The sequence below is a fragment of the Dama dama genome, chromosome 25 (genome assembly GCF_033118175.1).
Source record: "Dama dama isolate Ldn47 chromosome 25, ASM3311817v1, whole genome shotgun sequence".
NCBI lineage: Eukaryota > Metazoa > Chordata > Mammalia > Artiodactyla > Cervidae > Dama > Dama dama.
The window spans coordinates 14257249-14269405 of NC_083705.1; the positions used below are offsets into that span (position 1 = coordinate 14257249).

General features: G+C 46.0%; 1 protein-coding gene across 1 annotated transcript in view; it reads left to right on the forward strand.

The window, feature by feature from the left end:
* The window catches only part of NSG2 (neuronal vesicle trafficking associated 2), a 63436-nt gene that overhangs the window by 16381 nt on the left and 34898 nt on the right, over positions 1 to 12157 (forward strand). The window contains exon 3 of the mRNA XM_061129443.1: positions 399 to 482. Within this exon, the coding sequence (XP_060985426.1) occupies positions 399 to 482 (84 nt within the window). The remainder of the gene's footprint in view (positions 1 to 398; positions 483 to 12157) is intronic.

Genomic DNA, 12157 nt, shown 5'->3' on the forward strand with positions numbered 1-12157 from the left:
ATACAATGAAATATTAAGCAACATCAAAAGGCAAACTGAAATCATATATTTGTCTACATGGAAAAAAATGTTAGTGCAGTGTTGTGTGATAAAATGAAGTGCCAGTCCATTTCACAAAAGTATATTTGTATAAATAGCTAATACATAAATACAATATAATGCATACATATGCATGTAAAAACATCTGAAAAGGTGTGACCAGAATTGTCACCTATGGTTGTCTCTGTTGGAATGGGAAAATATGGATAATCTGAATTTTTAATTTTCTTGTGTGTGTTTGAGGAAGTGTGTGTTTTCTGATCTTTATGCAATATATAGTAAGTTCTAATTACTAAAAAAGAAGGAACAGAAAACTCTTCCAAGTATTTATGTGTGCTAACACTGGTTGATCATTTTAGGTGATTGTGAAGACAAGAACAGAATATCAGCCTGAACAGAAGAACAAAGGGAAGTTCCGGGTGCCGAAAATTGCTGAATTTACGGTCAGTGTCTTGATGGTGTAACAGAACGACTACATATCAGTCACTGAGTCTAGTCAAATAACAAATCTCTGCCTCTTGAGGATGAATTAGCCTCTCTCTTGCCCAGAAATGTTCAGACAATCTGATAATTGTTAAATGTGTCTCATTTCTTCTTTTACTTCTGGTCCCTGTGTCTCTGCCTTTCCGTCACAGTCTGCAGGAAATGTGATGGAAATGTGTAAAGAAACACAAATTGTAAAAAGTGGGTGATTGCAACAAATACAAAAAAGACAAAGGGAGAGAAAAGTTGACTTCGTGGTAAAAACTGGATGATTGAATTTCTATTTCTTGGTGGAGGGGTTACTAGGAGAACTGAGGAGTTTATATCACTGTGATGAATTGCATGAAGTAGCCATGAAACCTCCTCTGCAAGGATGTATGGAGGAACCTCAGGAGAGTACCGTGGGGAAGACACGTAGGACTTAGGTGGCTGAGGAGAGCACAGCTTGTGCAAAGGCCCTGAGGCTGGAGGGGAGTTGGACCCAACACTGAATAGGCATAAGGGCAGTGAATCTGGGCTCTGGGAGAGGCGTGGGGAGCAGGCAGAGAGGAGGCAGGAGGAATGGGCAGAGGGCAGACAATCCTAGGCCTCACATGCTCTATGGAGGAATTTGGGTTTTTATGAAGAAACCTTAGAAGGACGTCAGGTAACAGAAGGGCATGATTACAGTTGGTTTTTAGAAAACACAGATTGGCTTTTACATGAGTAACAGAGTGTAGTGGGCAAGAGGGAGCGTGAGGAGACTGTTGGGCTACTGCATTTGTCCACATTCAAACACCAGCAGTGGCTTAGAGAAGGATGGTGAGTGGATTAGAGACCTAAAAGATATTTTGGAGGCAAAATCTGCCATGGAGGCAGTAGAATAAGTGGTTCTGTAGAAGGATGCCGGAGCAGTCTGGCTGGGTTTGAGCTCTTATTTCTGCCTCATACCAGCCATGTGGCCACAAGCAAGTCAATTGTTGCTGTTGTTTGGATGCCAAGTCATGTCCGACTCTTTCCAGCCCCATAGTCTGTAGCCCACCAGGTTCCTCTGTCCATGGAATTTCCCAGGCAAGAACCTGGAGTGGGTAGCCATTTCCTTCTCCAGGAGGTCTTCCTGACCCAGGGATCAAATCCACGTCTCCTGCATCTCCTGCATTGGCAGGTGAATTCTTTACCACTGACCCACTTGGGAAGTCCAAGCAAGTCAGTAAACCTTACTTATCGAAGGGAGATACCGGAAGGTTACTCTACAGGATACATGCAAAGCAGATGAAGTTCATAACTAATCGCAGCTACTTTGTGTCAACTGTGGCTCAGGGGCTTTGGACGTGAAAACCGTCCTTGGTTGCTTGTCTGGGGATTGGAGTAGATACGCGGGTGCATATACTGGTCTGCTTCTGTCCCTGTCTTTCTCCCTGCTAAATCTATATTAGAGCAGCTGGGTGTGTGAGCCTGAGAGGGAGTATAGCACCTCTGTGTACATCCCCCAGCATGTGGGGCTTCCCTGGATGTTGACCCCCCTCTCAGAGGGCAAGGATTGCTTTTATTTCGGACTGCGGCTTTAGTGTCTGGCACACAGCATGGGCCCAGTGAACTTGGACCTGGCCTGAACTGCGTGCAGGTACCTACCTGCAAGGGCCAGCAGGTAGCCATGCGGGGAGGGTGGGAGTATCTTGGTACACAATGTATGGGCACCAGGCCAGGGAGTAAAGCTGACCTGTCCTCCTAGCAGCAGAGATCGTTGGAGATATGTTCAGATTCATGAGCACAAATGTTTACTGCAGTGTTATTCGTAAACTCAAAGCATTGGAAGAATGCTAGGTTTTCAGCAACTTTCTCATGATTCCATATGTAAGGCCACATGCATAGGATGGACTAGTTCAACAATTTTTTAAGAACCACGTTTGCGGGGTGAGTAGTTTACTCTGAATTATGGGCTCATGAAATACTTTCTTCTTTCTTTTACTTTCCCAATTTCACAAGAGCATGACTTGTTACAATAATCAGAAAAAAATTAGAAGCATTTAAAAATTTTGCTCGTTTTACCAAATAGAGTGTTACAGTTTTTGATGGAATTAATCCTTATTTAGCAATCATTTAAAATGATGGTTATGAAGACATGTGATAATTTGGGCAGATACTTATTATAGAGGAGGTTGAGTGAAAAAAGCAGAGAGTAGAATTGTATGTTTTCTATGATTGGAATTATGAAAAAACCACAAGTATATAGAGGAAAGAAATGTCTCAGAATGTCATCTGTGTCTGTGTCATCAGCAGTGGTGTTGGGAACACGTTTTGTTTTTGTTTCCTCTCTGTTAACAACTTCTGGTGATGTGACTGTTTTATCATACGGTAAAACATCACATCGTATCATGCGGCCCACAGGTCCCTGAGAGGCCGATATAGTCCTGCGGCCCACGGGTCCCTGAGAGGCTGATATAGTCCTGTTTTTTTTTCAAGAGGAACTTTAGCTCAGAGCAGCAATGCAACCTGCTCCCCCAGGAGCAAGTGGCCGGGGCTTTCTGTTCATCCATGCGGCCGGCCATAGGTAACTATGGGTCAGAGCAGAAATGAGTCAGCCGGTGAGATAAAATGAGTAGTTCATCAGGGATCAGGGCCTGTGAAGCCTGCCCCCACCCCACAACTTGACTCATTTGGTCCTGGTGGTGGGAAAAAAGGGTGCTGGGATTCAGGTCAGTCCTTTGTCAGCACTGGTGTGGGTGGGGGGCCCCGCCACTCGGAACAAAGTGGAAGGAATGGAGCAAATTTGTTTGCTTTTGTAAAGCTGCGAGCATCCATTTGCCCAGCTTTTCACTTCCTTAATGAGAGCTCCCCCTGGGCCGCATGGAGGATGTTTCTACTGGGGTGATGGTTGATGCCACAGTCTAAGGAGAAGGCTTGTGGTGCCTGAGAGGAGTTTGAGGGTCTGAGTGTCAGCTGCAGGGGGACTTGGGCATCCAGGTGGGCTATTATGAAGGTGAACTTGCAGGACTTGTTCCTGGTTGGAGAATCAGGGGCTCTATCAGGAGCTCCTGGGTGCTTGGCTTGGCTGACTGGATAGGAGATGGGGGACTGGACAGTGGGCAGCACATTGAATGGAGGGTATGTGGGTACCATGGGAGAGGTGGGTGGGGGAGGCAGTCTGGCCACCCTTGGATGTAACTGGTCTGGGGCTCAGGATGGAAATTGAGGCTAGGGAACTGGAGCTTGAAGTCAGAGAATTCCCAGTTCATTTTAGAGAGCTTAAGGCTGATAAACAATGGCCAGGCGCCCCCTCCAGGATATCATCCATGGCAGAAGTAACCATGGGGATGACAAAGATGCATCCGACCCTCTCTCCAGTACCTTCGAGGAGGCGGAACAGCTTGTGACTTCACAGCTCAAATCTGACCTGGGGAGATCAGCTCATAGCAATTGTACCGTGAGAGAGAATGAGAGGAGAGAGCAGGGAGGGAGGGATGAATGGAGAAAGATTGAAAGAATCGCCTGGAATTTTTTTTTTTTTTTTAACATGAAGGCTCTTGCAGTCATTGCCAAGGATCACCGACTTGCGAGAACGTTCATCAGGCTTCTTTGAGAAGATGGGAGCCTGCAGAGAGAAGCCCTGCCTTCTTTCTTAGTCCTGGGAGCTGGAGTTTCTTCTGAAGCTGATTTTGCTATGGAAGGAGCTGTTTGTCCCCAGGCTCACCTGAGAGAAGAAACTTGAGTCTTGCATTTGGAAGCTGTGCTAAGCTGAGGAGAGGTATTCTAGCGAACACCTGCACTTTGGGACTAGATTCACCTGGCAACTCAGGTCATGTCCCTGTTACCTCTTAGCTTCAAGACCTTGGGAATTCTCTTCACCTCTCTTAATTGAGCTCTTGCTTCCTCATCAATTAACTGAGACACAGTCTTGACATAGCCCGAAGTATAAGTTCTTGGAGCAGTCTAGTTCTCAACGAATGATCATTTTATTCTCTTCCTGTTCAGATCCCATTCCTCATCCTGGGTTCTTAGCATCCTGCCTAATTAGCTGGATTTTGACAATTGGTTGAGACAGACCTGGTCCTCCCTTTCCTGGCTTTTCCTCCTGGGAAAGTGGCTGGATAAACCTGGAGGAACTGTTCTAAGAGTAGCCAGTTCAATGTCAGAACCCATGGGCTGCCTTGGGCTCTCTACAGTGACCTCGGGAGCCTCCTCTTTGCCTCTCGGGGAATGCAGGCAGTATTTTTTGGTAAGTTACTTCTCAACACGTCAGTTATAACATGAATAATCCTAGTCTAGTTAAAAATGCCTTTATATCCGCTTTTCAGATTGGCGACAACCTTATGTACTCCTACTCTTATTGTTACCAGTACCACTTTTATTATTATATTATCACTACTCTTATTATTACCTCCATTTTATGGATGAAGAGAATGATGCTCAAAGAAGTGTCTGGCCAGGCCACGCAGTGAGGACATTTAAAGACAAATAAGAACCCAGAACTATGGCTCCATAACCCATTTTCTCTGCTATACCTCGATGACACCCTGCCCAGCTGTGGCTTGCCTGACTTCTTCCCTTTCTGCCCTTTCTCCCTTTCTTCTTTGTCTTTATCAAATTTACTCTGGGCTGCACTGGATGTGTTGCTGGGAGACACACAGAGGTGGAATACAAAAGCGTTGCTCTGGAGGAGCTTGCAAACGTGTGGTTTAGACAAGAAGATGCCAGCCAACTTCTTGTCTGTGTCCTTGTAGGGTCACCTCCTCTGAGATGCCTCCCCTGATCTTCCAAGTCTGATGCCTCCTCTGAGCTCTGCAGGTCATAAGTGGGCATACATACTACTGTGCTGTCGCTACTCTGGTACCTTCAGCCCCACTTCAGCCCCTGGTCCCTGGAGGGTAGCGTCACAGTGGCCCACTCATGTCTTCTCAGTTCTTAGAAGGGGGTATAGTATAGAGTGAGTGTCAGGGGTGTTGCAACTTGAGCCCCACCAAGTCTTTTGGGACCGCCTCAGCAGTTTTCATTCCAATCCCTAAGAAAGGCAATCCCAAAGAATGCTTAAACTACTGCACAATTGCACTCATCTCACATGCTAGTAAGGTAATGCTCAAAATTCTCCAAGCCAGGCTTCAGCAATACATGAACTATGAACTTCCAGATGTTCAAGCTGGTTTTAGAAAAGGCAGAGGAACCAGAGATCAAATTGCCAATATCTGCTGGATCATTGAAAAAGCAAGAGAGTTCCAGAAAAACATCTATTTCTGCATTATTGACTACGCCAAGGCCTTCGACTGTGTGGATCACAATAAACTGTGGAAAATTCTGAAGGAGATGGGAATACCAGACCACTGACCTGCCTCTTGAGAAACCTGTATGCAGGTGAGGAAGCAACAGTTAGAACTAGACATGGACCAACAGACTGGTTCGAAATAGGAAAAGGAGTACGTCAAGGCTGTATATTGTCACCCTGCTTATTTAACTTATATGCAGAGTACATCATGAGAAAGGCTGGGCTGGAAGAAGCACAAGCTGGAATCAAGATTGCCGGGAGAAATATCAATAACCTCAGATATGCAGATGACACCACCCTTATGGCAGAGAGTGAAGAGGAACTAAAAAGCCTCTTGATGAAAGTGAAAGAGGAGAGTGAAAAAGTTGGTTTAAAGCTTAACATTCAGAAAACTAAGATCATGGCATCCAGTCCCATCACCTCATGGGAAATAGATGGGGAGACAGTGGAAACAGTGTCAGACTTTATTTTTCTGTGCTCCAAAATCACTGCAGATGGTGATTGCAGCCATGAAATTAAAAGATGCTTACTCCTTGGAAGGAAAGTTATGACCAACCTAGATAGCATATTGAAAAACAGAGATACTACTTTGCTAACAAAGGTCCATCTGGTCAAGGCTATGGTTTTTCCAGTGGTCATGTATGGATGTGAGAGTTGGACTGTGAAGAAAGCTGAACACCAAAAAATTGATGCTTTTGAACTGTGGTGTTGGAGAAGACTCTTGAGAGTCCCTTGGACTGCAAGGAAATCCAACCGGTCATCCTGAAGGAGATCAGTCCTGGGTGTTCACTGGAAGGACTGATGCTGAAGCTGAAACTCCAATCCTTTGGCCACCTGATGCGAAGAGCTGACTCATTGGAAAAGACCCTGATGCTGGGAGGGATTGGGGGCAGGAGGAAAAGGGGATGACAGAGGATGAGATGGCTGGATGGCATCACCGACTCGATGGGCATGAATTTGAGTAAACTCTGGGGGTTTGTGATGGACAGGGAGGCCTGGCGTGCTGTGATTCATGGGGTCGCAAAGAGTCGGACACGACTGAGCGACTGAACTGAACTGAGCTGAACAGCATCCATCCTTGATAATGCATCCCGAGTCAGGATTCAGAAAACCTGCCCCTGGTGACTATGACATGGGCAAACTCAGACTGGAGGGTGTCCAGGTACATGGGGAAAGATCCTGAGGGCGCCTGCAGACCAGACCCTGAGCACAGTCAGTGGGAAGCATGCAGAATGCAAGGGATGCATCAGTAAAAAGGGACCAGAGCTCACCATTTCTGTCAGGCAAATGGACACATTAACATGAAACTGGTGGGGGAAAGTTAGAAGTGAGAAGCTAGCAGTTTTTAAAGAGTTGGTGTCTGTGGCCCATTACTAAAAACAAGCAGCAACAGCACACCAACAAAACAGAAAGAAACAGATACCCATTTGAAGTTTCAGGACTAATATTATAGGATATTGACTTACTGTTCCATCCATTTGTCGATCCACTCAGCGTTGAGGCTTGTGCTCTGCTTTCGACCTGACCTGTGGTTGGCACTATGTAAGATATCCCAGTGTATGACCCCAGCACACCAGGCTGCTGAGATTGTCACCCTGCTGGCAGGTGAGGCGAATAGGCTCACAGAGGCTGGGCATTTCCCCGAGTTCCATGCCCAGGAGGCTGTGGAGCCAGGCTGCACATGCAGGCCGTAAGCAGGGGCCTTGGCTGTGTGTAAGGGGCAAGGGAAGCTGCCGCCAGGGGAAGGGGAGCCCAACTACCAGAGAATCACAGCCAGGGGCTGCTGCTGGGCCCATCGAGTGGCCAGTCACCTCTTTCCTTCTTCTCTTCCTCTTCTGGCCAAAGGTTGGGGATGTTGGCACTTTGTCTCAGGCCACAACTCTGCTCACCTTCCCCCCAGTACTACACAGTGAAATGCCAGAACCAGTTTCCCCAGGAGGGTGGCAGCATCTGACAGTCGGCAGAGTCCAGGCCCCTCTCCCCCCTGCAAGACTCTGGGAACCATGCTTTCTGCTCTGGTCTCTGTCCCCACTCATCATCTCCTGGCCCAGCCTCCTTCCAGCTCCCTCTGCCTATTTTCTCAGCCCCCTCCTGCCCATTTTTCTCTCTCCCCAAAGGAAGACTCTTCCTAATGCGTGTATCCTGTGACGACATTGCCGTCCTTCTGACCATCCCACGGCTTCCACAGGCGCCCTGTCATTTGCCTCCCCCTACAGGTGCCCTCACCTGCCCAAAGTCCTGGTCCTTTCCTCGTAACATATGTCGTATGCCTCCCCATCTCTGCCTGCCTCCACCATTGGGCAAACTCCCTTCTCATCCCTCAGCACCCAACTCAAATGGCCCTGCCTGGGAAGGCTTGCCTGCCCACCCATGCGCAGTCTGTCCTTCCCCCTCGGGGTTCCCGCACCTGCTGTATAACCCTCCAGTGATCGTGTTGGCATCAACTTTACCTGCTGTGTCTCCCACTGACTTAAGGGTATGTTCTTCATCTTTGCACCCCAAAAGCCTAGTGAGTGCTTGGCCACCCTAGGCACCAAATGATATCTTTAATAAATGAGCAGGTAAATGAACAAACAAACAAACAAACAAAAAATCCCCATGGTTGATGGAAGAACTCCATGCTGATAAACACCAGAGCTCTGGCTGCCTCATCTCAATATCTTTATTTAAAATTGGGGCCATATCTTTGCTTCTAAGTTTCTTGCTGATGACACATTCTCATAGATGTCCTCTTCTTGATATGACATTCCCCGGGAGGTGAGACCTCTTTTATAGCTTTACCATTTGCTTCTTCCAGTTTTTCATCAAAATCCCAGGGGCTGCCTTCCATTGAAGGGATTCTAATATTTGCTGACAGCAGCAAATGGAGATAAGCGATTTTACTTTATTATCTGTTGTCTTGGTTTTTATTGCTCTCTTATTTTTTTAATTTTGAGAAACACTTTAGGTAAGTTATTAAAAACACTGCCTGCTGGGTTAGGAGCAGAGTCATTATCTGGCATGAAGAGAATTTGCATGTGAGTGCTTGGTGGAAAAAAAAGGCTGTAAGAGTGTTTGATGTTTATTATTGCACTTCTGGCTAGGATTTTATTGAAAATCAGAACAAAGATGCAAGCCTGTGTTTATGGCTGGGTGCTTTCTCTTGGCCTCATGAAATTGTACTATTGGAGTAACCTTGAAAAACATATATTATTGAGAATTGAAAAGCAAATGCAGCTTATCTATTTATTTATTTTTTTACAAAACATTTCCCTGGGAGAGAAAACGTCTGTGGCGCTGTCTCGGGTGGAATGTGCTCAGGGTGTGAGGCACATGCAAGCCCTGGGTGATTCAATGACAGCTCCACTCCAGAGCCTGATGCCTGGGCTGCTTTTATTGCCAGGTTCTCATTCTCGGTGATTCAAACACTGGTACGTAAATGCTGTAATAAAGCAAGTTACTTGTTAGTAAGTTTAGTATAGAAGACTCCTAGAATTTAGTGAGTATTCTTATTTCCTGTGGGGCTCCTGAGAGAGTTGGCCGATTTAAAGTCTGCACACGAGTTGTTAAACTGTTGGAAGTTTGCAACCAAGCTTTGGGGGAATATTTATACCATGGAAATGAGAAAACACTAAATCATGCATCACCCTCCTTTCCCAGCCCAGGACAATTAACCAGCATGCTTGTGTGAAGGGCAATAAGGAAAAGGGGAAATCCGTGAGTTGGAGGGTTTGTACGAACTACAGCAAGTCATTTCATGTCTCTGAACCTGCATTTCCCAAGCTGTAAAATGAGACAATGCTGTCTGCATTATAGGCCTGGCCTGAGGACAAAATGAGATAACATAAGCCCCACAGAAGCTTCAGAAACGTGAATTTCCTCCTGTCATCATGATAGTTTCATTTCTGGGAAGCTGGTCATGCGACTGGATGGAATGCTTCCACCGAGGGTGGGCCGCAGTGGGGAGCCACACCTGGCTCCATCTCACTAGGCCCTCCGCCTCAACACCCTGGCTCAGTTCTCTCTCCTCGCCCACCCTTCCCACCAGGCCAGCTTTTGGCCTTCCGGTGCCATCCCCCCTTCCCCTTTCCACCTCTGTGTACTTAGGACGGCCATCAGATCTTGCTTGAGAGACCCTTGGTGGCGCCCACTTCCTGCCGGCAGCAGCGTGAGGTTTTCGGCACGGCACTGCAGGCTCTCCCAAAGGCGGGCCTTGCTGCGTCCGTCTGCCATTCCCTGTGTTCTCAGCGTTCAGACCTCTCCCAGTTCTACAAAGCCCCCTCTCCTTTTACCTCTCCTGACCTTTGCCCATGCAGTTTCCTCTGGCCTGTGACCCAGACCAGACCTCACCTCTTTCTGAAACTTACCCTTGATTCCCCACATCACTTTCTCGCCTGGAGTCCTAGAGTCCCAGCCTTTCACTCCCCCGAGATGGCACATTGACTTCACCTGGAGTTCCCGTGATACCTGGTTGGGTTGCTGAAAGTAGTGAAGGGCTTCATAAAGGTTTCTCACATCCCCTGCTGGGATAATAAAAGGAAGATAGATGTTCATGGAAAGTAAAACAAGATTTAAAAATATTATTTTTTTTACTTGATTGATTTCATTGAGCTCTTATTATGTGCTGTGTAGTTTGCTAGTCATTTTCCATTTTATTTTTACTCTAACTCATGAAGTAGGCATTGTTTTTGATGTACAGATAAGGAAACCGAGGATCAGAGAGGTTAGTTAAGACGCTCAACGTCACACAGCTAATAAGGTACAGAGTCAGGCTTTCTGGCTCAGGGGGGTATGTTTGTCTATGATGTGCTTATATGTTTGTGTGTGTGTTCTTTTGTCTGTATCAGCTTCCAAATCAGGAAACCCCGCACATATGGGGAATTGGCTAAATTAAACTAAACTGAAAAGTGGTTTACTAGAACACTAAAATTTTGCTGCCTATCCCTGTTATTTGCCAAGCATTAGGCCAATTTTTCTTTGGCTCTCTTTTTTCCTTCTCTTTGAATACCCTGTTTGGCCAAGGCCTAAAAGCATTGATCCAAAGGAAAAAAGAGAAGCAAACATTTCCCAAGGGAGAAATGCTATTTTTCCCCATGGCTTGCCATGAGGCTTGCCTCCTGACCCCCTCACACAGTGGGAGGCTTAATCTCCTGACATGCTCACTCTCTGGGCCTCTGCTGCTGTAATGCATGATTATTTTAAATGGGACTTAAAAAAAATTATGATATTTAAGCTCCTGGAACTGTCAGAGGAAGACAGGTCCTAACAAAGTGATTGTCTGTGCAGCTTTGTCGTGTCACCACCACGTTCTATAATTATAGGAAAACTAGTCGTCATAGCAACTGCCACAGAGGCCTGGCTTCCTCCCGGAGATGCTGGCAAGCTCCTCAGCTCTGTGATGCGAGCTGCTGCGGGGGAGTCTGTTTCTCCGGAGGGAGTCAGCTCTCTCTCGGGCAGGAATCGTGAACCCGTGCTAAGTCTCCACACCCTGAGCGCGGTCTCACTACGCAGTCGGGCAGACCGCTGTCCGAACGCCGGTTTGGGAACTCCCTGGCTGTGTGAGCATGTCACCCTACCTCCCTGAGGCTCCGTGTCCTCTTTAGGCAAATGAGTAAGCTTGCCACTGCCCCCCTCTGAGGGTTGTTCTAATAGCTGTGTTTAGGATGTGCCGGGCAGAGAGCCTGGCACACAGACACTCAGATATATATATTAGACATCTTCCCCTTCACCTCTTCACTGTTAGCAAATGAAAAAAGAAAAATATTGAATTAGAGAAGTATGGATGTTTTCATAATCTTTTTTATTATTATTAATTTTGTTAGCATTTGTATCTAGAAAAACAAGTAAATAGAAATTCTAGGCTGAATAATTTATATCAAGGAGAGGTGAAAAGAGGGGAGCGAGAAAAAAATGAATATTCAGCTAGATGAAGCTAAATTTGCTGTACTTTTTCTTATCTTTTTTCTTTAATTTTTATTTTACTTTGGAACATAGTTGGTTAACAATATTGTTTTAGTTTCAGGTGTCCAGCAAAGTGGTGTATCTATTCTTTTTCAAATTCTTTTATCTAAAAAGAAACGACACAAATGAACTTACTTACAAAAACAGAAAGAAACTCACAGACTTAGAAAATGAACTTATGATTGCTGGGGGGGAAGGGATAGTTAGGGAGTTTGGGAAGATCATGTACTCACTGCTATATTCAAAATGGATAACCAGCAAGGATCTATTATTGTAGGTCCTTGTGCTATACAGTAGGTCCTTGTCAGTTATCTTATTTTAAATACAGCAATGTATACACGTCAATCCCTCACTTCCAGTCTTGCCCTATCCCCACTCCTTCCCCACTGGTAACCATTACGTTCCTTCTCTAAGTCTGTGAGTCTGCTTTGTAAATAAGTTCATTTCTGTCTTTTTTTT